Consider the following 27,174-nt stretch of genomic DNA (forward strand, 5'->3'; position numbering starts at 1 on the left):
TTTCACAATTAACGTCATATTTGTCTGCAGGTAAGTATGGAGATCAGAAAGTCAAGCATAAATTAGTACCATTACAATACAAACTCCCTTCCTGGACATCTATTTTGAAGCAATAATGCTGGTTTTTTTTCTGCTTATTTCCTGTGACTCTTGAGAATTGTCTAGTGCTGTAACAGAAAAATACACCATTATTCCGTTAAACAGGAATTTCAGTATTAGAATATAATCTTACCATTTCATCTTCTTGCACGATCATATACTTGACTTAAAGATAACTAGACCTGGAAAAGTTACTTGACAAGAAAATCTCAAGATGAGCCTAATTTGGGTAGGTTTATGTTACAGCTGAATTTTAGAGATGGCAAGCTAATAAAAACAGATGAGGAGAAGGCTGAGGTTCTCAACACAGTTTTTTGCCTCAGTCTTCACTGGCAAGTTCTGTTGTCACACTTCCTGAACTGATTTTTTCAGGCTGTCCCAATGTGCTGAAAAGTCATCAGAGAAGAAAGCCAGCCTGGTTGAATAGAAACATTTGGTTGATGCTTAGGGGGATAGTTTACAGACCTTGTAAGAAGGGGCAGGCCACTAGGGAGGACTACAAGGTTGTAGGAGGCTATGCAGAGAGAAAATTAGAAGGGCCAAAGCCCAATAGGAAATTAATCTGGATACAGCTGCTAAAAAGAACAGGAAATCTTTCTACAAATATATTAATAACAAAAGGAGATCTAAGAAGAATCACTGTCCTTTGTTTGGTGCATGGGTAACACAGTGGTAAAGGATGAGGAAAAGGATAAGGTATACCCAGACTCAGAGCTGGAAGAGAGAGAGATGGGGAAGAGAATGAAGTCCACATAATCCAAGAGGGGATGGTTAATGACCTGCTGCACCACTTAGACACACAAGTCTATGGGGTCAGGTAGCATACACCCAAGGCTACTGATGGAGCTGCTGGAAGTGCTCATGAAGCCACTTTCTCTCATTTACCAGAAGTCCTGGTTAAACAGAGACTCCCAGCTGACTGGAGACTGGCACATGGGATGCCTATGAACAAGAGCCATAAGGAGGATCCAGGGAACTTGCAGACCTGTCAGTCTGATCTTGGTGCTGGGGAAGGTCATGGAGCAGATCATTGCTCAGTCAGTGTGCGATTCATGAAGGGCAAAGTCCTGCTTGACTAATCTGATCTTCTTCTATGACAAAGTGACCCACTTACTGGATGAGGAATAGGCTATGGATGTTGTTTCTTTGGACTTCAGTGAAGTCTTTGACACTGTCTGCCATGGCAGCCTCCTGGAGAAAATAGTTGTTTATGGCTTTGTTGGGTGGACACTTCTCTGGGTTAAAAACTGGCTGGGTGGGCCCAAAGAATGGTCGTAAGTGGAATTAAATCTGTTTGGCAGCCAGTCACTGGTGGTGTTCCCCAAGGTTCAGTTTTGGGGCCAATTTTCTTTATCAGTGATCTGACAAGGAGATTGACTGTACCCTCAATATGTCTGCAGATGAGTGGGAGTGCTGATCTGCTTGAATGTAGGAAGGCTCTATACACAGATTTGGACAGGCTGATCAATGGGCCAAGACCAATTTTATGAGATTTAACAAGGCCAAGTGCTGGGTCCTGTACTTGGGCCATAACAATCCCATACAACACTACAGGCTTGGGGCAGAGTGGCTGGAAAGCTGCCCTCTAGAGAAAGACTTGGGGTTATTGGTGGACAACCATCTGAACATGAGCCAGCTGTTTGCACAGTCAGCCAAGAACACCAACAGCATCCTGGCCTGTATCAGGATTAGCATGGTCAGATTGAGTAAGGAAGTGCTGGTGAGGGTGCACCACTGCAGTTGGCAGCAGTGAGGGCGCACCTCAAGTATTGTGTTCATTTTTAGTCCACTTACTACAAGAAGGACCTTAAGTTGCTGAAGCATGTCCAGAGAAGGGCAACAAAACTGGTGAAGGGCCTGGAGAACAGGTTTTATGATTATCTGCTGAGGGAAGTGGGATTGTTTAGTCTGGAAAAGAGGAGGCTGAGGGATGGCTTTATACTTCTCTATAACTACCTGAAAGGAGGTTATAGTGAAGTGGGGGTTGGTCTCTTCTCCCTAGTACCAAGTGATAGGATGGGAGGAGATGGCCTCAGGTTGTGCCAGGGGAGGTTTAGGTTGGATATCAGGAAACTTTGTTGTGAGGGTTTGGGTGTTACGCCCCCCCTCCCCCCCACCCCATTTTAGAAATCACCCAGACTAGACTCAGCTGGTTCTGGAAATTTGAATGAAGCTTATTATTTACAGCTAGCACAATATACAAGCAGATATTTACAGTATATACAGTTATATATAGAAATATACAAGGTAAAAGGTAATACAGAAACACAACTCCCCTCCCAGAAAACTGAGTCCCCAGGAGGGGCTCCCAACAGCCCTTCTTCCTTCTCCCTCCCCTCTCCACCTTACCCCAATCCAAAGGAGGAATGGAGGTTCAGCCAGGGGGGATAGGAAGCAAAGTGGATTAATCAGAGAAATGGCAGAGAGGCTAGAGAGAGAAACAGCTCAGGCAGTGCCCCAAGAAGTGCCTTATCTGTGTTTGGATTCCTGTCCTTATACCTCTCAGCAAGCCTATGAGTGAACTAGACATCATCACTTTTTTTTCACAGCCTGTAATCTAATCCTTTTCACCAAAACATTCTAGCTAGCTTCAAACTAGCACATTTGTGTAAGGAAAGAGTGGTCAAGCACTGAAATAGGCTGTTCAGGGAGGTGGTGGAGTCACTGTCCCTACACGTACACAAAAAATTTGCGGACATGGAACTTCAGGACATGTTTTACTGGCCATGCTGGTGCTAGGTCTGTGATTGGACTCAATGACTTTGAAGGTGTTTTCCAGATGAATCAATTATATGATTCTATTCTATGATTCTAAGTCTCATCATTTAGGGAGTACCCATGACTTTGACACATTTTCATAAATCCATATGTAGTTTGCTGTCATCAGCACTGTCAGCACAGAGTATATGGTGAAGAAAATTTGTATTTGTTTGAAGTATGTCCAATGAAAAGCTGCCCCACTCTGTATTACTGTTCACTTCAGAATAATGAATTCATAAGAAGCGGTGGGAAAGTGCAAAAACAGTAAAATTCTGATTCTAGTAAAATAGCTGGGGCACTGATAAAAAGCAAGGACATCTGGTTATGCCAATGGCTGTTCAGCTACTGGGTGGAAGTGGAGTGGAGCCACAATGTGGGGCCATGGAAGAATCAGCTCAAGGAGGAGTTCTGGTAGGGTAGAGCTCTGTGGTCTGCAAACCTGTTAGGAAATTTGCTCACAGGCTACACTCAAGAGAGTGATAATCCAAGTTCAATACTCAGTCTGGCATCCTGACACAAGTGGGGTCCCTCAGGGATCAATGCCAGGTTCAACACTGTCCAGCATCTTCACAGACATCTTGGGAGATAAGAATAAAAGCACTCTCACAGGTTTATTGATTAAACCGTGGTGATGTGGACAGAAGAGAGCCTTTTTAGAGAGGAACTTAGACAGACTTAAAGACAGGGAAAGAACTGTGTGGAGTCTAACACAGACACATCCAACCTAGACCAGAACAACCAGAGTCCAGTACAGGCTAGGATCTCTGTGTCTGAGGAGCAGCCTTGCTGGAAGTGCCCTGAGGGTCCTAGAGTTAAAAATGCTCAATAAGTCAGTAGCGCACTGCTGTGGCAACAAAGGCAAATCAGATCCAGGGCTGTGTCCACAGGTGTATTACTAGCAAGAACCATCCAAGAATCATCCAAGATCATCCAGGCCAACCTAGCACCCAGACTGTCCTGGAGTCCTGTACCCCTAAATTCCTCTCCTGCCCGGACTTCGGGGGGAAAGGGGAAAGCCGCCTGGTTTACCCCCCCCCTCGCCTGCCCTGCAGCCATGAAGGGGGGGAGGACTGCCCCGTGAGTTCCCGCGCTGGAGCCAGGCTGGGATTGGCCGTGCGCTTTCGCGCCTAAGGTGTGGTAACTCTGCCCTTTGTCTAGCGAAGGTTATAACTATTGGGGATCTTCCCGCCTTTGGGGTTCCCGCTTTGGATTTTGCCCGTGCCTGGACATACGGGTCTGCCTGAGCCCCCACACTCTCCTCGCCTTGACTGCAGAGAGACCTTCAAAGGGATTGCTTTCCTATTGACACCTTTGTGTGCCTAATGACCCTTAATGACCTTTAACGATCCACCGGCAGCCACTGAAAGGAAGAGGAAGACAGATCGTGAACAAGTCAGCCTGAGTGAGTTATTTGGCTTAGCTTAATTTAGTAAGAAACCGCTATTAATTAATAGCCAAAGCCTTTTCCAACTTCTGACTTCCGAAATAGTCAGATTATTGATGGTATCCCTGTAGTTTAATTCTCATGCGACTGAATCTGCTTATTAAACTAAATTAATCTTTGTATATATAGTTCTGGGGGTGGGTTTTTGGGAAAATAAAAATTAACTATTTTTGTATAATTTCCCGACTCGGCCACATATTAATTCCTGCCTCCGCAACACAGTCCTATCCAATCAACTAGACCATGGCACTAAATGCCTCATCCAGTCTTTTTCTGAAGACCTCCAAAGACAGTGATTCCACCACCTCCCTGGGCAGCCCATTTCAATGGCAAATCACTCTCTCTGGGAAGAACTTCCTCCTAATATCCAGCCTAGACCTCCCCTAACATGACTTGAGACTGTGTCCTCTCATTCTGTTGCTGGTTGTCTGGCAGAAGAGACCAACTCCCAGCCTGGCTACAGCCTCCCATCAGGTAGTTTGAGACAGCAATGAGGTCACCCCTGAGCCTCCTCTTCTCCAAGCTAAACAACCTCAGCTCCCTCAGCCTCTCCTCATAGGCCTTGTGTTCCAGGCTTCTCACCAGCTTTGTCACCCTTCCCTGGACATATTCCAGCATCTCAATGTCATGTTAGCCTGGATATTACACTCAAATACATATACAGTAAAATAGATACTAATTTTACCTATTAGGACCAGCAGGTGTTGTTAGTTCAAGACTGAATCCTTGGTAGGCTTTTCTGTTTTTCCATTTAAACCAGAGTTACTGTGGGAAGCAATGTGGCCCTTTTAAGCACTTCAAAACATTTCACATGAATTTATTAATCATATCCTTTTAATAATTAGAACTAAACTAATACCACCACAAGCAGTGCCAAAGATGTGGATGAGTTCAGACCAGTTGTAAATAGATACACTTTCTTGAAGTCAGCATTACTGAATCCATTTCCAGCAGGTCAGGACTTGGCATTAGTTCATTATTTCTCTTGCCCATTCTACAGGCATTTTCTGCAGTGTTTTATATTGCCCCATTATTACAAATCAAGTCGTAACTATTTTAATCTACTGAACTTTTAAGCATTTTTGGTTTTTTTATCAAAGCTCTGCAGAGCAGCTTAGGAGCAGTAGGGCATCTCACTGCTTATTCATTGCTCCTAGTCTGTATACTGAAGTGTACACTGCTACTTGGTAGTTTCATTCCCTCTTTGAGAAATGATGCTGAAGTCTGATGTTTATATACTTACTGGATCTGAAGTAATTTTATGACAGGGTAGGAAGCCATTTGTTGAGCTGCTCTGTTATTTGGTGTCCACTTGAGATAACCCATAATTGCCAATTTTCCAAACAAAGTAGAAAATTTAACCAACCATGTTCTTAACAATGTTTTCCTTATTTAATGTCCTTGGTGATAATCAGCAGTTACTTTTTGTGATGCACGTCACACTACAAACACTATTTCGATGCCATTTTGATGCAACGGTTTGGGGAAAAAAACCAACCATTTCCCAGAATAAATTGGGACCTCAATAATGTACAAAGCAATTTTTTTTTCTGGTGTAGTTCTCTTTCTCTCTTAATAATTTTTTGTTTCAACAGGTATGGGTGAAAACAAAATGTGAAGGCACTAGAACTTGTATTTTATTTGTACCCTATATTTCGCATTATGCATGTCAAATAGAACATGAACAGACTTGCTCATCTGTTTTAGTAATGACATACCTCTGAAACAAAGAACAAATGTTCTGCAAAATATTTTGTGTATGCTATGTACAAGCAGCATTAATAAACACAAATACCATATCATAAACAATGATATTTCATTTGAGATATGGATATCAGATAGGTTTGTTTTGTTTTGTACAATAGGCAGCAATTTTCTGTGTCACGCAGATAATATTGTTGGCTGTATTCTGGCTTGGTTCCAGAGGTCATTGAAATCAAGGAAAATGCCTTCAGCTGTCTTTGGCTTGGCTTACAGTACTTCAAAGAGAAAGCTATCTGGTGGATATTTCTCCATTTGCTGTAGGCAAAGAGGCTCTAAATTAAATTTCTCTTTTATTATGTTTTTTTTTTTAGCATAATGAACAACCAATGCTAATATTTGTTTTGCTTGAATAGAGTACAAACTGCTCTGTCAAGAAGCTATGACAGGATAATGCGACTCAGTCTACATATTGTGCCACACTATCGTACTCTGTGTACCCTATGAATAAAGTAGCTTAGGGAAATGACTGACTTCTGGTAAAACTCTTCTATATTTTGAAATGCCTTTACTAGTTTGTCATTCCTTCATATTTGTAAATCAAATAGATGTGATAGCAGTATCAACCAAATCAAAATTAAGGTGATGTTCCTGTTTCGCGTGGTTTAGCAAGAATATAAACTTTTCCTGCATGTGCCAAGTCATTGTCAAGATATGAACAAGAAAAGATACTAAGCTAAAAACATGAAAAGTAAGTTGTTACTGAGAACTCATTCATTTTATTCTTCTTAGTTTTATTATACTCTTCTGGCACTTAGTTATCCAGTTCTTTTCTTAAACAATGTATGCTATCTTTGGCATGAGCACAATATAAAATGATTGCTCTGTTATGTTATTTTAAGATTTTTGCTGTGATTTGAAGTTCATTCTTAAAAAAATATATTTTAAACCTCTTCACTTAGGCTGAGTTAATTTTGCATTAGCTGTTTCCAGTGCAAGTGTTGGGTACTATTAATTTTTTGCTGTTTCTCCTTTTTCCCTGTATGACTTTAAAAACAATTCTGCCTACTTCATTTTCAGACCAGCTTTGTGATGGCCTCCATGGATAGCAATTATTAAAAGTTTGCAATTCATGTCAGAACACCTGAATCATTTGTAAACATTGAAATCTTATGAGATCAGAAGATACAGCCATGTTTTCTAAATGCCAACTCTAAAAGCAAGGGGAGGTAAGTGACTTCCCAAATTCACACATAGACTATGTGGTAATATGTATGATGCAATATTGAGCTTCACCTCTTTCTGTGCTCCTCAGATAATGAGGATATGAGATAATGAGACCATATCCTTCTCTTTGGCATGGTTGATTCCCTCTTCTTTCTGCACTACACAAGGGAAACAAACACTGAATAGATAATTTCTGAGAAAAAGAAAGTAACGTTTGAGTCACTAATTGCTCAATACCTGAGGATACAACGCAGTCTCTTCAGAACAAGTAGTAATAATTGCATATATGTTTTATCACTTCTTAAAATATGTATTTCTCAGTGAGACACATACACATGCTTATATAACTTCCCATAAAACAGTCAAAACCCCCATATATTCATCTGTAACCCCCATAAATCCATCTGTTTGGTATTACAGAACACACCACAACACACTGCAGTGCAGGCTTTAGACACTCAAAAGATTAAAATCAGTTGTTAAAAAAGAAACAAAACCAAAACCAAAACTTTTTTGTCTTCATAACTTCATACAGCTTCGAGCGTTTTCAGATTCACAGCACAAAACTTTCCCGTGTGTTGAAACCACAACATTTGTTTAAAAAGCAATGTGAGTTTTTTTCCCCTCTCCCCTCGTTTTTTCTGTTTTTCTCCCTCCCCACCCTTTCCCATATTTGTCTTCAAATAACTTTTTTCATTTTTTAAAGATATAAATAGAAGAACATGGTCTCTTTCACCACGACTCTTTCACACCTTAGGTGGAAGTCCAGCAAAGTGTGACTCCATAGGTCACACAAGTCCACTTGTGTGACTTCACAAGTAAATCAAGACTGGAAATACACAGAGAAACACCAACCTAACAAGGAGAGGAGATAGAATCATAGAATCATGGAATCAACCAAGTTGGAAGAGACCTCCAAGATCATCCAGCCCAACCTAGCACCCAGCCCTAGCCAGTCAACTAGACCATGGCACTAAGTGCGTCAGCCAGGCTTTGCTTCAACACCTCCAGGGACGGTGACTCCACCACCTCCTTGGGCAGCCCATTCCAATGCCAATCACTCTCTCTGGCAAAAACTTCCTCCTAACATCCAGCCTATACTTTCCCTGGCACAACTTGAGACTGTGTCCCCTTGTTCTGTTGCTGGTTGCCTGGGAGAAGGGGCCAACCCCAACCTGGCTACAACATCCCTTCAGGTAGTTGTAGGCAGCAATGAGGTCACCCCTGATATAGAAGTCTAAGACCCATAACTTCTTGCATAGACCCATTTTCCTAAATACAGTCTTCCCAGTTCTTCACCTCTCTGCTTTATACAAATGAACAATTAATGAAATATGCTGTTAAATACTGTGACATAATATTTACAGATTAATACCTTTAGGGACTAATTTAGTCCCATTATTTGCCCTCCATCTTCAATACTATTTGTGATCTTAATGTATTAAAGTATAGCCCAAGGCATGTAAAGTTAATTTATTTGAATCACATGCACCTCAAATGTGCTTCAGAACTAATTATAGCCAATTCAAACAGAGTGAGCACTGAAGTACTAACACAGTATGGACACTGCTCCCTGCAATGAAATCAGTGGACTTAAGGTCTCTTACTAACAGAATGAGACCTGGTATTGAGCAGTATTTTCTTGTACTTGGAGGGATACAGATCTACCTGCCTAAGAATCCAATTCTACGGGGCAGAACGGCTTTTAAGGTTTTGTCTTCTGAAGTCCTACATGACATGTGAAGAGATAGGTACCACCTGTCCTAGGCTACTGTCTCTTTAGGAGGATATCCTTGGGATACACAACAATGCATCAGGATATTGACTGTTCTTTGGGTCACCAATTGTGTAGATAGAAAGCTGCCCCCTTCAGAATACATATGAATGATTTCTGTCTTTATGTCAGGTCAAAGCAACAATAACACTGCAGAAATGACCTGAATTTACCATACAGCTGCTTCTTGAATCAGAATGAGTTCCTAGACAGATTTGGGCAGAAACCAGAGGTCAGAGTCTTGACACAAGTTGTGTTCTGAAGCAACCCAATTCATTCAGTATCTCAGCTATTGCATGTTGCCCTTACTCATGCATGTCTTTAACTAGTAAAGTCTACTGAACTAACGTTCTTCCCACCAGACACTATTTATGGTGTAAGACTCTACTGGTAGCTCACCTATGCTACCTACTCATCTACAAGGAGTTTCATTTTAGCCTTTTAATACCTTCCCCAGGGCTTGTTTTACAAGTATGACACGGCCTCATCCTAGTCAACCCACTGCTGCATTGAGAGAAAGAGGGAACTTTACCACTTCTCCAGCATCGTCATCACGAAACACAGGCCAAGAGTCTGAACATGGGCAAGGGGCAGTGCAAGACCAAGCAGACTGTGAGCCTGAGTGCTTCCAGAATGGGGTGAAGTTTGTTGCAAAACAAAAAGACACCAAGAAATTGAGAGTGGGGGAAGGATCACCTTTACAAAGACTCATTAGATTGGGAAATGAGTTTCACTCAAGTATTTTATTATTATTCCAAAGCAGACCTGCAACAAATACTGTTTGGCTTTGTTTTTCCACGAAATACAGCTCAGAGGCACTGCTTCTCTGGTGATTCAGGTGAACACTTAGGGGAAATGGAGGAAGGTAAGTTCTCCTCAGAGCTCTAGCTGAATCATGGTTCTAGTCCATCAACTACCTGAAAACTAGCTTCACTTGTAGGAACAGACTTCAGTTTTTTTTTCAAGTCTGTGTTATTAATAACCAACACTTACTGGCTTAGAGACACATCTAAAGAGGCTTTAACTTTGGGCATTATTAAAGTCTATTTACTATTATTTTCAGGCCTATTGTGGGTCTATTCTACAATTACAAAAAAACAACCAACAGGTCACAAACAAATCAGAACAATGAAACATTTCTAAAGGAAGAAATCATAGAATCATAGAATCATAGAATCAACCAGGTTGGAAGAGACCTCCAAGATCATCCAGTCCAACCTATCACTCAGCCCTAACCAATCAACTAGACCATGGCACTAAGTGCCTCATCCAGTCTTTTCTTGAACACCTCAAGGGACGGTGACTCCACCACCTCTCTGGGCAGCCCATTCCAATGGCAAATCACTCTCCCTGTGAAGAACTTCCTCCTAACATCCAGCCTATACTTTCCCTGGCACAACTTGAGGCTGTGTCCCCTTGTTCTGTTGCTGGTTGTCTGGGAGAAGAGACCAACCCCCACCTGGCTACAACCTCCCTTCAGGTAGTTATAGACAGCAATGAAGTCCCCTCTGAGCCTCCTCTTCTGTAGGCTAAACAACCCCAGCTCCCTCAGCCTTTCCTCATAGGATTTGTGTTCCAGGCCCCTCACCAGCTTTGTCACCTTTCTCTGGACACGTTCCAGCACCTCAACATCTCTCTTGAATTGAGGAGCCCAGAACTGGACACAGTACTCAAGGTGTGGACTGACCAGTGCTGAGTACAGGGGAAGAATAACCTCCCTTGTCCTACTGGCCACACTGTTCCTGATACAGGCCAGGATGCCATTGGTTCTCTTGGCCACCTGGGAACACTGCTGGCTCATCTTCAGCTACTATCTATCAGTACCCCCAGGTCCCTTTCCTCCTGGCTGCTCTCCAGCCACTCAGTCCCCAGCCTGTAGTGCTGCTTGGGGTTGTTGTGGCCAAAGTGCAGAATCCTGCACTTGGCCTTGTTAAATCTCATTCCATTGGACTCTGCCCACCTATCCAGCCTGTCCAGATCCCACTGCAGGGCTCTCCTACCTTCCAACAGATCAACACCTGCTCCTAGCTTGGTGTCATCTGCAAACTTACTGATGCTGGACTCAATCCCCTCGTCCAGGTCATCAATAAAGATATTGAACAGGACTGGACCCAGTAGTGATCCTTGGGGAACACCACTAGTGACTGGCTGCCAACTGGATGTGGCACCATTCACCACCACTCTCTGGGCTCTGCCATCCAGCCAGTTCTTGACCCAGCACAGAGTGAACCTGTCCAAGCCATGAGCTGCCAGCTTGGTTAGGAGCTTGTTGTGGCAGACTGTGTCAAAGGCTTTGCTGAAGTCCAGGTAGACTACATCCACAGCCTTCCCCACATTCACCAGGTAACCTGATCATAAAAGGCCAATGTGATAAAAGAATGACATCAACAGTAGGCACAAACTCTGACGCACAACTGTCTTTGAAACAAAACCTGCTACCTCACTATGGTACAGAAACACACAGGTTAATGTTTGAACTAAAGAAACAAAAGATTTCAACAAAAGGATTTTTGCTTATTTGGAGAATTCTATAGATGCAAAAATGAAAGGGAAGAAGAGTAAGGTCATTTCCAGTCAAACCATGCATGCTGGAAACTAATAACTGATATGTATAAGGGTGTATTTTTTTTTTCTGAAGGTAATACATAATCCTTATGATGTAGAAGCATTTGAGATGTGATTAATTACTTCCTTAGGTACTACCTGTGGTCCTGTGAAAAAAAAGAGGAAATAACTGCAACTCCTTTCTCAACAAGAATTTATCCAACTCATGTCACATGAAAACAAAACCAAAAACCACAAACATTTTCATTTATGTCTCTAAACTTAAAAGCTCAGACAACACAAGAGTGAAGCAGGACCAACTTGACAAGTAAACAAGCCTGTCAGATCAGCTAAGGAGCTGGACCTTTTCCAATTGAAAGTAGAGGATGTGTGTGTAGCAAATACAACAACTGCATAGTGTACACTGCTGCTGACAGGAATGCCTGTTACTGAAATTCATTCCCAGAATGGAGTTAGATCCTCTAAAATAATTTGGGATCTTCAGAAAGTCAAAAAAGTTTGAGAAGAAGCATACACCAACGTTGATCGTATGAGCTGCAATAAGGCCAAATGCCAGGTCTGCACTTGGGCCATAACAACCCCAAGCAACACTACAGGCTTGGGGAAGTACAGTGGGAAAGCTGTCCAGCAGAAAGGAGTCAAACAATTCAATATGAGCAAGCAGTGCGCCCAGGTGGTAAAGAAAGCCAGTGGCATCCTGGCTTGTATTAGAAATGCTGTGTCCAGCAGCAACAGGGAGGTGATTGGACCCTTGTACTCAGCACTGGTGAGGGCACACTTTGAGTGTTGTGCTCAGTTTTGGGCACCTCAGTACAAGAGGGATGTGGAGGTGCTGGAGCAGGTGTAGAGGAGGGCAATAAAAGCTGGTGAAGGGCCTGGAAAATAAATCTTATGAAGAGGGACTGAAGGAGCTGGGGCTGTTACTTTGAAGTAGAGGAGGGTGAGGGGAAACCTCATCGCTACTTGAAGGGATGTTGTGGAGTAGCTGCTGCTGGTCTCTTCTCACAGGTAAATAGTGATAGAACAAGAGGAAATGGCCTCAAGCTGCAACTGAAAGGTTTATACTGGACATTAGGGAATATTTGGAATGGGCTGCCCAGGAAGGTGATTGAATCACTAATCGTTAATGTGTCTAGAAGTCGTTTGGATATGGTGCTTAAGGGATATGGTTTCAGAGTGAACTTTGTAGAGTGGGGATAATGTTAGGCTTGATCCTGAGAGTCTTTTCCAACTGGAATGTTTCTGTGGTTCTGTGATTCTTTTCAAATGACAGGGCAACAGTACCACATTGAATATCAATAGGAATGTAGCTAGAGATATGCAAACATAAATACATAATTTTGAATTCAATTAAGGATAGAAAAAATGGAAGGCTCTGAAGAAAAACAAACAAACAAAAATTCCTGGCAGCTTCGAATAAGCATAGTCAAAGTAAGAACAACTAAGGATTGCATGGCATTGGACACCTCTGAGAACAAAGAATACATTCACTCAAGAGCTGTTCCTCTGAAAGAGAAGCTCCAAGAACAACAACTGACTAGCACCTCAGAGCTCTGCAGGCTTCAACACGTGCTCATCTTGCTGAGAATGCAAGATAAAGCAGAAAGAGGTTTGCACTCCTTACGATAACAAGATTAATTAGCACTTTTTCTAAGCCTATGGGTTGATGTTAGTGCAGCAGACCATTCATACAAAGGAAAAAAATCTGGATAACAAGCAAGATATTATCATGGTATCACAGTATCACAGTATCACCAAGGTTGGAAGAGACCTCACAGATCATCAAGTCCAACCCTTCACCACAGTGCCCAAGGCTAGACCATGGCACCAAGTGCCACGTCCAACCCTGCCTTGAACTGCCCCATGGTCGTCGACTCCACCACCCCCCCAGGCAGCCCATTCCAGTGTCCAATGACTCTCTCAGTGAAGAACTTTCTCCTCACCTCGAGCCGAAATTTCCCCTGGCGCAGCCTGAGGCTGTGTCCTCTCGTTCTGGAGCTGGCCACCTGAGAGAAGAGAGCAACCTCCTCCTGGCCACAACCACCCCTCAGGTAGTTGTAGACAGCAATAAGGTCACCCCTGAGCCTCCTCTTCTCCAGGCTAAACAATCCCAGCTCCCTCAGCCTCTCCTCATAGGGCTGTGCTCAAGGCCTCTCACCAGCCTCGTTGCCCTTCTCTGGACACGCTCGAGCATCTCAGTGTCCTTCCTAAACTGGGGGGCCCAGAACTGAACGCAGTACTCAAGGTGTGGTCTAACCAGTGCAGAGTACAGGGGCAGAATGACCTCCCTGCTCCTGCTGGCCACACCATTCCTGATGCAGGCCAGGATGCCACTGGCTCTCTTGGCCACCTGAGCACACTGCTGGCTCATGTTCAGGTGGGTATCAATCAGCACCCCCAGATCCCTCTCTGTCTGGCTGCTCTCCAGCCACTCTGACCCCAGCCTCTATCTCTGCATGGGGTTGTTGTGGCCAAAGTGCAGCACCCTGCACTTCGAGCTATTGAATGCCATCCCATTGGCCTCTGCCCATCTGTGCAGGCGATCAAGGTCCCGCTGCAGAGCCCTTCTGCCCTCCAACCCAGTCACATCTGCCCCCAGCTTAGTGTCATCTGCAAACTTGCTGATGACTGACTTGATGCCCTCATCCAGATCATCTATGAAGATGTTAAAGAGGATGGGGCCCAGCACAGATCCCTGAGGGACACCACTAGTGACTGGCCACCAGCTGGATGTGGCACCATTCACACAGAATGTTGAAAATGTCCTGATTTAAGAATTTGCCCCAAACCGTAGCTGGAATCACAGTTTGCTGCTTCACATCCAAGGATAGCATTGAAGCTACAGTTGAAGTGATAAATTATCATAAAAAATTATGCTAAGAAAATCTGCCATTACACTTTAAAAAATCCTGAACATTATTAGTGCTCAGAGCTTAAAAATTAATTTTCATATACTCCTGTAACCTTGCTATCCTTGCTTTCCATTAGAAATAAGTCAGACAAGGCTACCTTTCTTACAGACCTGTATTCACAGGTAAACCAGATGAAGATAGATAGTAATAGGAGTTTGCTGGTTCTCTCTAATTTTGCATGTATTTGGACAGGAGTAGGGAAAAGTAGCTACAATTCATTTTACCTTTTGGTGTTGGAATTGGTCTCTGAAGTCCATCCACATGACCTAGGGGGTCATTTGAATCTGGAATTTCCATTTCACCTAGAAAATGAAAAATACATTGCTCATCAAACTCCTTCAGTCTAGACTCTGGGTTACAGAGCAGCACACACAAAACACCTAGTAACAAGGCCAGGATTTATCCATCCCAGATTAAAAAACTTCACAATAATACACATTGTGGATTTACCTTCTGCTAGGCAGTTGTAAGCAGGATTAAAAACTACTTTCCAGTTCTTACCAGTATAAAATCCACAGGTTTACAAAGAATGCAAACATTTCCTGAGAGTGGTGCTGGCCCATAAAATCAAGGAATACCTGAGCTTTAATAACAGACTCAGTGAGAAAAATCGCATAACTCTGCTTCTGAAGTTACATTACGATAATTCAGATTCTATTTCCAGAGGCCAGACTCATCATCTCTGCTGACTTTCTTATCCTATTTTCAGTTGCATTCCTAAATGGTATCCCAGAAATGAAAATACAGTAACCATTACCCAAGTATTCCAAAAGGGTCATGAAATGCACACACATTTTCCTGTGTGCCTTCCTTGTTTGTGCCTAACATGTATCAGAACAAGACAGAAACAATGCTCAGCCAGCAGCCACTGGAGACAGCATACAGGTTCCTTTGCTTCTGCAAATCTTACAAAACATTGACCATTATAGAGCAGAGGTTCACATGTCTGCTCTCCCTTTTGAAAACACAATGGTGTGAAGAACAGAGCTGAACTGCAGAGGTGCTTCTACTAAAACAATTTCTCAAATGGCATTCAGTGTACTTTTGCATTACCTAATGTACAGTCAGCAACCCGCATTCTTTGTCACCTTGGCATGTTACCAAAAGAGCATGCAAAACCAAAGACATCAGTATCTAGAGAGAAAGATCTGGAGTTTGTTGTAGACTTGTTAGAGGTGTAAATGTTACATAATGATCTCAGTAAAATAAAACTATGGAAAAAGTTCTCTCTCTTTCTTTTGTTCCCATTCTCCTTCCCTCAGAATGCAACTCGCAACACCACTGTGCAATCGCAATAATGAAACACAAATAACTCCATTATTATCTTCCAATAATTGAGATTGATGTTAGTTTTTATTTCTCTTTTTTACCATTTTATGTATTATTTGAGAAGATAAGATTTAGATAATTTGCCTCTAATTTCATAAAGTGAAACAGAGATATCCTCTACTTCAAGATGGGTCTGAAAGTATTTTTGCTGTCACAGAACTGCCACCTTGACATTACTTCATCTCTCCCTCCACCTCCCACTGGTTAAGCCTTCTACTTGAGTTGTCTGCCCATTGCCAGATACTGCAGTTAGAGTGATGGTGAAGACAGTGCTGTCTTCTGGTAAGATACTCTTTTTCAAACTGGAACAGCTAAGGCTTGGGCAGACACCTTCTGCCATCCCCAGTGGTGTCCAGTGGAAATCATGGCATCATAGGATGTTAGATTTTGGAAGGGACCCAAAGAGATCATCGAGTCCAACCCCCCTGCTGGAGCAGGACAATATAATCTAATACAGATCACAGAGGAACACATCCAGACAGGCCTTGAAAGTCTCCACAGAAGGAGACTCCACAACCTCTCTGGGAAGCCTCTTCCAGTGCTCTGTGACCCTTACAGTAAAGAAGTTCGCACTTGTGTTGAGGTGGAACCTCTTTTGATGCAACTTACACCCATTGCTCCTTGTCCTATTACAGGGAGCAAGTGAGCAGAGCCTGTCACCCCCCTCCTGGCCAGCCTTCAGATACTTATAAATGTTTATCAAATCCCCTTTAAGTCTTCTTTTCTCCAGACTAAAATGCCCCAGGTCCCTCAGCCTCTCCTCATAAGCCATGCTCTCCAGTTCCCTAATCATCCTCGTAGCCCTCCGCTGGACCCTCTCCAGCAGCTCCCTGTACCTCTTAAACTGGGGAGCCCAAAACTGAACACAATATTCAAGATGAGGTCTCACAAGGGTAGAGTAGAGGGAGAGGAGAACCTCCCTTGATCTGCTGGACACACTCCTCCCAATACACCCCAGGATAGGCCTTCCTCTGCAGTCTGGAGGGAGAAATGGAAATAGATGGACAGGATAGTGCCATTCTAAATTCCATTGTAAATCCCTTTCCAAGCTGTTTTCACACCTCTGAGGGAAGACAATCCAAGTGACTTTTTTTTTTTTTTCACTCCACAGTAAAAAATTATTTGTTTGATGCAATATGAACTGATAAAGGTATAATAGCCATGTTTCCTCCAAATTTCAGCAAAGATACATTATAACTCATTTTTACCAAAGGACAGAAAGGTAGGTAAATTCACTTCCCTTTCCTTGCTTCTGTTTGACCTCTGTGTAGCAGAAGGAATTTAGGATAGAACAGCAATGTTTACTGGTTAGGAGGAAGGTTAATTCAATACGAGATATTGTAGCAAAAAAGAAGAGTAGAAAATCAGTTGTTCTTTTGGTCCATAAGAACCTGCAACTGGCTTATTAGGGTGTTCCTAATTCACCAGTATTCACAGGATGAAACATTATCAGTAGAAGCCCACTTTTAGGGACATATGGTCACTCACAATACTCACAGCTCAAAACTCCAAACTGCCCAAGATCCAAGTGGCACTTCTGGTTTAATATCACACATTCAACTTTAAGATAGTTATTCCAATTTCCTTCATCATTTAGTGGGATCCACAAAAGAAAAACATTGGAAGCTGAGATAAATGATCACAGAAAGGACTTCCTCTTTCTTCTCTCCTTCCCACACTCATGTCTTTAATTTTTTCAAGCTTCTCAAAACAAAGATGGAAAGAGACAAAAAAAGCATTTGCTGATTTGAAAGTGCTTCAATAACAGTTTGGTGTGATTAGTTCCTGTGCTTGATATGTTTATGTCTGGAAAAAACATTAATCTCCAGATGTGGTTTACCAAAGAACAACTAGAAACCATAGACACAATCCATCAGTGAAGTCTCTATAAGTAAGCAAAGTTAAAATTGAAAATCCTTCGTATATTTTTCAAACTGTACACACAAAACATCTGTCACTCAAACTTGCTTTTGTGAAAGAAATGTGTATTTTCTGTATCTGCAAATTTCCACTTCAATCACATTTATGATGAATTCCAAGCCTTAACCCTAGAGTTTCTGTATCACAACTTAAAACATCAAAAATTTATTAGCAATAAGACAAACTACAACCAAATAAAATCTTTTCCTCTTGAATTAAAAATAATTTTAAAAATTCCACAACTAGTAACTAAGAGCTGTGCATTTTTGTTGAATATTATTCTCAGTGCTTTCTGATTTTGCACAACATAGTACATTTTCCTGCCAGAAGTAAATCTACAGTGTTTTCTTCAGCAGATAGTATTTCTTGCCACTTTGATTTTTATTTTCCTCTCTGTAGTGCAGATGCACCCTTAATCGTGTGTCATCACCAATGTTTCCCAGACCCACTCTCGCCTGAAGACTCCTATCCAGCTATATTTCTATCTGCATCTTATTTTTAACTTATGTCTTCCCCCCCCCACCCTTGTTTATTCACTATTTCAGTGTGGCTACCTCATTTTGCTTTTCTCCTCCCTATTTGATGTTGCTTTTCCTGGGAGCATCTTTATGTGTTGTTCCACTGCCTGAAATGAAGATAAATCCACAAGTAGTTTTAATGTTCTGCTTTCACTGATCAGTAGGCACATACTGGCAGAAAAGATAGAGGTGTTTATTGAACTGATTTTAAATTCAACAAAGATATTAGATAATCACAGCTTTTTCTTTTTCATATATATTACAAATACATCATTGTTGTAAGATGCTATGACAAAAGGTAAGGTTGCAAACCACAAAACTGGCAGAAAAAAAGCAACCAGCAGAACAGATAAAAACTGGTAAGAAGAAAACCTTAGATGTTATATTGTCAACCCACACTGGCAAGCAGTATGCTAACCAGAGCAGTGCTACATAAATATGTAGCTAACTAAAGACAAATCAGTCACTATGGTGCCTGGAAAGTGTCTCAATGAACACAGCCCCATTGGTGTATAAAGAATCTCCACAGCAGGTTGGACAACTGTGCAGATATGTGCAGAAAACATCTGCACAGGCTTGGACAGTCACTAAGCCTGAAAGAGCTCCTTGCAGAGAGCTTTGTGTGGCACAGATGTTCCTGGAGAAGACAAAGAAAGAAATGGCTATATGGTATACAGGCTATCAAACTTCTCTAATCAAAGCTACTAAAGAAAGTGAAGCAGACAGGGAATGAGTGGAAGACCAGCAAAAAACGATTTCAAAACAAAGCCAAAGCAAAGTGGAGTTTTCTCAAACAAGACGAGGGCTGTGGGCAGAGTTCACATGGGCTACAGCTGAGACTGCGAAAGTTCACATAGAAAAATCTATTCAGACCTAAGTAATTCACAGAAATCTTACTCAGGCAAGGAAGTCACTGAGCTCAAAATGGCTGGAGGCTAGGTAAACATCCAGCATAAAGTATGTACACCAGAACTCTTACTTCAGTATGTTTTTTACAGCTATCAGAACCAAGACAGGGTTGAACAGATCTCCCATCTGCTCCTGTATGACTACTCTCACATTTTTCACTCCTTGATTAAGAGTTAAATGCATCACAGCTTGTTTCTGAACATCTACCTTACATTTGCAGTGACAGTATCAAGGTAGGAAAGAACACAAACGTCTGTTCTCCTCACACATTGGCCCAGACAAGACTTCAGAATACCCTGAATGCAAATTGCCAGTACAGGACAATGTATGTGTCAGATGTGCCACCCCTCAGACCCCCAGGAACATCTCTTTGTTTCAGTGACCACATAGTCAAGCAAAATGCAGATCCTGTAAATAGTACTACTTTCAAACTGCCCATCCATGTGAAAAGGATTTCTGAACTTTTCAAGGTAATCAGGCAAGCCATTTCAGTTGGAGGAAAACTTCAGCCCCGAAAGATAAACCACATTTAGAGACAGTGTTCCATATTTCTGATGCACAAAATGCATTCTGTTCCTTCAACTTACGACAGCTAACTGCATCAAGAAAACAAGCAGTATATAAAACACTCTTCCAAATGGAATGCAAGTAATTTTCACTTCTTTTGTCAATTCCTTTTTCCTGAAAGCAGGAGGATTTGCTCACAGACTAGATCCAGCACAGGTGGCCCCACTGCTCTGGCTTAGGCTCCAGTGACCAGCAGAATATGTAAGCAAGCACCCTGTATTATTTGGACACAAATGCCCTTTCAGACACTTGAAAACAAAATTGTCCAACTGTTCACAATGTCAAGTCATAGGGCATGCAACATTCATCATAAAAGCACTATTTTTTTTCTGTCTGAAATGGTTATGAGTTCACAGATCATTCACTATTTGAAAGGTATTTGCAGTAAACATTTCAAAACGCTCATGGCTGTAAGCAGACATCAAAACAATGCATTAATCTTCATCAAAAGAGCCAGTCACAAAGAGGCAGTTATCATAATTGATACCAGGAACAAACCAAGGCCTCAGCCTTGTACAGGAAGATATTTTCAAACAGAGCTGTCCTAATTAATTCAGATCTGTTGAGGGTTGGCTGATGCAACACCTTGCAATGTAATGCTAGCAACTGTCAGTTCTCACAGAGCACAGAAGAGGTGCTGGAAGTCGCACAAATAGTTCCTGTTACTTATTTTAACAGGTAAAAAGGTATCCTAGAGATTTATAGACTCATCAGTGCAACTTCAATTCTTGGAAAAACAATGAAATAAAGAACTTCTATGTATTTACAATAAAGCAGAGAGATAATTTACAACTAAGATTGGTTGGCCTAGCTTACATGGATAGAATTAATCACAAATCAGCAATCTCAAGCTGTTGCTGACAAGGAAAAACATCATACAGGGACACATAAACAGTAGCTTGGAGAAGAAGACTGAGGAGAGACCTTATAGCTTTCTACAACTGCCTGAAAAGCAGTCACAGTGAGATGGGTGTTGATCTCTTCTCCCTAGTATCTGAGCTAGTTTGAAGCAGGCTAGAATGTTTTGGTGAGAATAACTAGATTACAGGCTGTAAAAGGAAAACAAAGCTGATGTCTACTTCGCTCACAGTCTTGATGAGAAGTATAGGAACAAGAAATAGAAACATCAGATAACACTCTTGCCATCACTTTCACTTGGGCTGCTGGATGAACTGCATCGCTCCAACCTCACCTTCCATTTTGGGCTAAACCACTTTGCTTCCTAAACTCTTGGCTGAACCTCTATTCTTCCTTGGGACTGGGGTAAGGTGGAGAGGGGTAGGGGGAAGGTGAAGGGGTGGTTGGAAGCCCCTTCTGGGGACTCAGGTTTCTGGGAGGGGAGTTGTGTTTCTGTATTACCTTTTTACCTTGTATATTTCTGTAGATAACTGTATGTAGTGTAAATATCTGCTTGTATATTGTGCTAGCTGTAAATAATAAGCATCATTCATATTTCCAGAGCTGGCTGAGTCTAGTCTGGGTGATTTCTAAAGTGTGTGTGTGGGGCGGGGGGGGGGTGGGGTGTGCAGGGAACACCCAAACCATCACAGTATCAAGTACTAGAACAAGAGTAGATAGCTTGAAATTGTTTAGACTAGATATTACAAAAATTTCTTTACTGAAAGGATGGTGAGGATTGGGAATAGTCTATGCAGGGAGGTGATGGAGTTGCTGTCTCTGGAGGTGTTCAAAATATGTGTAGACATAGCACTTCAAGATATAGTCTAATGGCCATGATGGTGTTAAGACTGACAGTTGTACTCAATGATCTTAGAGATCCTTTCCAACTGAAATAATTCTGTAATTTTGTATTAATCCTTCCAGTCTACTCAACACTAGTAAAGCCATGAAGCTCTTTCTCCAGTTTTTTGTATTGTCTTTCAAGAGGTATATGGGTGAAACCAAAATACTGCAAGTAGTGCCATGAGGATCACCTACAAAACACAACCAGCAAAAAGAAAAAATGAGTGATTATGATGGCCCCTTACTCTGAAAGAAATAATGTATCAACTAAGAGCTAGTGTTCTCTAAACACTGAGGAATTTCTTTTGCATGAAAACGAATTTAGTTCTCCAGAGTGGCAGTTTAGGCAAGCACCTATTGCACATGATATAGCACAGATGTAGGTAATGCTTCCTTTCACAGGGTGAAGCAGGATCTCTTCAGATCTTTTCCAGTGCCATGACTCTAAGAGGCAATCATCCTACCATTGTATGCTAAATCTCAAAGCTTGTGACTAAATCCTTCAACATTAACAACTGTACATAGCCAGAATTAGGGAAATTTTAGTAGATTTTTGTTCAGCAACTTCTTCTACTCATCAATAATGCAGTTTCTGGAGCTGAAAGTGTTTTCAGATTTAAACAGGAATATGCAACCTTTGCTTCCTGCAGCTGTAACCTTTGACTCAGGTTCTAACTTTCTTCCTATAACATAAACCTTCCAAACTCTCCCTCTTCAGCCTAATACCTTCTAATATTCTGTTCTTTTCTTCATAAAACTTTGTTGACCTTCTGTCAATTACTAACCTCTGGAGCTCTCAAACAAAGGGCTCACTGTACCCTTTGATTCAGCTGCCAATCTGATTACTTTGGCGGGGGGAGGCAGGCTGCTTGAGTTGCTGAATCAGGGCCTTTCATTGACATTTCTCTTTTCCAACATCTGCAGCTCCTGGCAACCAATTGCAGAGTGGGCTTGGCAGACCTGTAAAGGGTGGCAAACAGTCTACAAAAGATGCAGTTTGTAGCATAAAATCAGTGTGCTTCTTTCATAGTGATGGTAGATTAGAACCACCACAGCATACATAGTTTAACTCCTGAAGCAACACGTACAAATAGTTGAAGGTGGTAGAAATAACCTAAACTGGCTTTTCTCATTTTTCTTTTCTTTTTTTCAGTTGCTCTAATCAGACAACTTTGTAAAACAAGCTCTTCCTAGCTTGCTATCACCTTGCAAAGCATATTACTCATAGGATAGATTAACTAGTTAATTTAGATTGATTCCTTAGCCACCCAAAATTCTTTAAAATTATTTTCAGCTAAATTCATAGTAATAAAAACCTCTCACTATGAGGCCACTAGAAAGGGAATTAGCTGTTCTAAACCTGCTACAGTATTACATTAAAAAAAAAAAATTAAATAAGTACATTTAAAGTAAAACTAACATGAGACTGCAGAACTCACAGAACTCTCAGCTGGTAGAAAACGCAGACAGAAAAAATATTTAACAAGAGAAAAGTTCAGTTACACAGAATCAATTCTCACAATTTATATGCATTCCTTATTACAGCGAATTTCTGGTTTCATTAGCACTAAATTCCACCTCTCCATGTTTTTCTACTTTACCTAATAACTACATTTAAATGGTTTCATTTAATCTAGTATCAAGAAAAACACTCTTTATGGGAACTACAGTAGGGGACAGAGGCAGATGTGAGATTTATGACCTGTAGCAGTGAAAACGGCTTCATTATTTGTTTGGGACAGAAAACCAATCATTGGTTTAAAATAAAATTTAAAAAACCCTCGAATGTTAAACCATCTTCTCTGCATGGTGAGACCTCGTTTCTTAAGACAGCTTAACAAAGACTCAAAATCCTGTATTTTTACATCCTTTTGTCAGTCACATGCATACAGAGAGAATCTGCGTGCTGCATGAATCTCTGTTACCTATGAACGTTTATGTTCACAGACTTATCCAAGACAGACTGGTTGTTTGTTGGGGAAAAGTAGTAGTCAAGTGTATGATTTAAAAAAAAAAAAAAAAAAAAAAAAGGCAATTTACAAACTTCACAAGGCTCCTGCAGGAACTTCCTCATTTAATAAAACAATCCTTAGTAACCTAGCATCAAACCATTCTAAATCACAGTAAACAAAACCAGCTGGCCGTAAGCACGAATTTGCAGAGTAGGAATGATTCTTGATTTCCAAATAGAGCTGTAATGAACTTCCAAAATGGAAAACAGTATACTGAAGATTCAGTTTGTCTTCTTAGTCATGAGTGAGGCATCTCACCAAGTACTTTTATAAAGTCGGTATGAAAATAATTATATCAGGAAAGTAATTTAAAATGTTTTTAAAAGGGATTAAAACACAGACTTCAATTAATACGTTATGTCAATACCTCATACATATTTATGTTTAACCACACAGCTGCCTTTCAATTGCAACTGTGAATCTTTACTCTTTCATTATACAGCCCTCATCACTGCGCTTAGCCATTACATACCCTGGATTCTTTCTCCTGCAATTCGTATTTGCTACTTGAAGTGGTGTTTATAATTGTCAGTGAGGCAAACCAAAGATATAGATAGACTTTATTCACAGAGGAGCACAAAAGTAACCAAACAGCACCCACAGAAAAGAAGATACTCCTTTCAAGTCACCATTTTTATTGCACAACCTAGTTCTGAAGATGATAACCATTGGATTACCTATTACTCTGTTAATTCACTGCCAAAACACTCTTTTGATAAAGTTACAGTAAAGGCAACAGATAGTGGAGATCATTAAATGGGAACTCAGCCATCATGAAGAAATATCCAAATCCTAATTTCAGATTTTAGGCCTTCCTGCAAAGTCCTAGCCAAGTCACCTTAGGCTAGATTGTTGGAAGTGTTTGCCACCAACAAATAGAGATGTCTACCAGGCTTTTCAAAAGCATGTGGGCACCCAAATCCAGTGTCTGCAATAAATGTCCTTTAATCTTTTGTACTTCAACTGACCAGTACACTGACAGATGGGGATAAAGGTTAGCTCCCTGATGTGGTTCCCAGTGCAGCTGCAAAAGTGTTGAGTCAGCTACAGGAAGGGAGCACCACAGAAGCAAGAAGCTGGGGCAGAGAAAAGGGAGGGAGTTTTTTGATGACTGAACTGATTTATGCATCTTTCAACTGATCATGGAATTCCTGGCTTAAACCTTATTCCTGCACACTGTGGCAGAAAAAACTCACTGTCACTGCACAGTCCCAGCTTTGCTCCTAGTAAAGAAAGGCAAAAATTAAAGCACTATTTGAAAACAAGATGTAATAATGACAATAAAACCAAGTGTTTAATAAGTAAAAATGAATCACATGATACTGACAGTGTAAAATACTTGATGCTTTTAAAACCACAGATTACAATGCAATTTCCAATTTAGCAGCAGCAGAATTAAGTTTACTGTCACAAACATGGCTTTTCTGCTCAACTGTATGTTAAGCAGTCCGCATCAATATACTGAGGTGCATCAAAATCCTTGAACCATAGAAAAGACAAGTTAATCTGGATTTTGTAGCAAATGGTCTTTGTTGGTAATGCATTATGCTAAAAAAAAAAAAAAAAAAAAAAAAAAAAAAAAAAAAAAAACCAACCAAACAAAAAGACCCCAAAACACAGCAACAACAAAACCCCCAACAAACAGTAAAACCATTCTGAGTACATTCCAAAGCTCTTCACCACCTCAGCTGTAAAAATCACAGTTGAAACAGAACCAATAGAAGCTCCGAACACACCTGCAGTAGTACAAAGAACACTAAGTAACATGATAATTATCCATGGCATTATTACATGACTGATTATTTTACTGCTTCTGGCTGTGAAAACAAAACAGTCTCAACCAAAAGGTTTAAAATAGTCGTGATTTATGACTATAACACTCCATCAACTGAGATAAACAACAGTTTTCACAGCGCTCCTTTTTTCTGCAAAATAATTTAGAATCCAAAAATGCCAGTCCTGTGAGCAGCCTTAGGCTGAAATTTTTAATACTCCAATTCAGAAAAACACTCTTAGTCACACAGACACTTGAAAATATACTTATTTCTAAGCACATGCTGTATTTGAAGCAGCAACATTAATTAAGCCCAGATCACAATCAGTGTGAAAGAATATAGTAGAATCTGCTATTATATATCCTAATGGTAATTCTGTCTGGGCTGACAACTACAGGAAGTGGAACTACTCTAAGCTTTTTTAAAAAAATACTTCCTGCAGTTTAATTTTCACTCTCTAATTGTATTTCAAAAGCTGGAATTGTAGCACCAGCCTTGGAAGGTAAGGCAATTACATCTACCCACTCTATTCTCGGGGAAACAGTGAGAGTAAATTGTACATTTGCATTAATCTGCACATTTTTGGAATGACAGAAGTATTATGACTAAGTTGTTTTGCCAGCTTTGTGACAGAAAGGAGAAAAATTATTAATTCTAAAATGGTGGTGTCTGATAATAAACACTGATTTGATAAGCCTGGTCACCCAGGCAGGATGCCTGAGCTATCAATATTTTAAGAAATTCATGCTCACAAACAAGCCAATGGTAGCACAATATTCATCCCTGAATAAAATCATTAAACAGATAACTCACGTTCTTTCCTGCCAGAAAGCATTGCTACTCTTAAAAAAATTCAAGGAGATAGAAAAGCATGATTTTGGCTATCTGGAGTGCTACCTACCCACTTGGGGCTTGTCTCCACTAAATCAGATGAGAATATAATCTTACAAAGTTACACTGCCAATATGTAACATCAAACACTGCAATCAAGCAGAAGCAGCTGTTCCCTAGCCTGAACAAATTCATATTAGAGGTTTTGCTCATAACCGGTTGGCATAAATTTAAATAACCAGTTTACATTTTAATTTTGTTTAATGAATAACCAGGTTTAATTTCCAGAGAAGGCAAATTTCCTTTTAATGCAAAGTATCTTGGTTTCTAGATCAAGTGCTTAACATTCTTGATTTTCTACTGAAAACCTTCTTTGTAATGAGTAATTAGTTACAGTCTATGTATACCCCCAAAGAATAATTCCTCTCCTTCACTAGCAATTCAGCCCATACTGACCGCTGCAGAGCAAGCACGAAGGAAGTGAGTCAGCATGCAACTGTGGTGACCAGGTGAGTCACAAGTGAGCACTCGCAGCAGCAGTGATGGGATCAAATATTTTTGGTGGCTGTGAGAGACTGTGTGTGGGTGTGCCTGTGCTTCTGCATATACACGTTTGCCTATGTGTGTAGAAAATGGAATACAAAGATAAGAGCGGCTGCCAGGATGTAAAAGAAGCTAACACCTGATCTGCATTTTAGCCATTGAAAAATATAAACCAATTACTCCAATTGAGAGTTTAAAAGACATGTTACTGATTTGGTTTGGTAGACCTTTCTTAATTTTCAAGTCACGGTGTTATTTGTTTAAACAATACTTATGCTTCTTCACTTGAGAGTAAACCCCTAAAACACAATATTTCTTCCAACAAGCTGCTTGTCCAACAGTCTTGACTGCTGACTGAACTGTTTGACTTCTTTGGATTGCAAGTGAATATGCACAGCGATGGTGGTCTGCTCTGAAAGAAACTCCCATTTCTTACTCATAGTGCTTAAACTACCTTTGCTGCTGTACGGGGTGAATCATAGAATCATAGAATCATAGAATCAACCAGGTTGGAAGAGACCTCCAAGATCATCGAGTCCAACCTA

The 27,174-nt window shown here is 41.0% G+C and overlaps 1 protein-coding gene across 1 annotated transcript in view; it reads right to left on the reverse strand.

Moving 5' to 3' along the window:
• ROR2 (receptor tyrosine kinase like orphan receptor 2) overlaps positions 1-26,600 on the reverse strand; it is an 83,229-nt gene extending 56,629 nt beyond the window's left edge. Inside the window, exons 1-2 of the mRNA XM_064176545.1 lie at positions 26,543-26,600; positions 14,707-14,784 (exon numbers count right to left, since the gene is read on the reverse strand). Of these exons, the coding sequence (XP_064032615.1) occupies positions 14,707-14,779 (73 nt within the window). The 5' untranslated portion in view covers positions 14,780-14,784; positions 26,543-26,600. The remainder of the gene's footprint in view (positions 1-14,706; positions 14,785-26,542) is intronic.
• Between the last annotated feature and the right edge of the window lie 574 nt (positions 26,601-27,174).

The sequence above is a fragment of the Pogoniulus pusillus genome, chromosome Z, assembly GCF_015220805.1.
Source record: "Pogoniulus pusillus isolate bPogPus1 chromosome Z, bPogPus1.pri, whole genome shotgun sequence".
Classification (NCBI taxonomy): Eukaryota; Metazoa; Chordata; class Aves; order Piciformes; family Lybiidae; genus Pogoniulus; species Pogoniulus pusillus.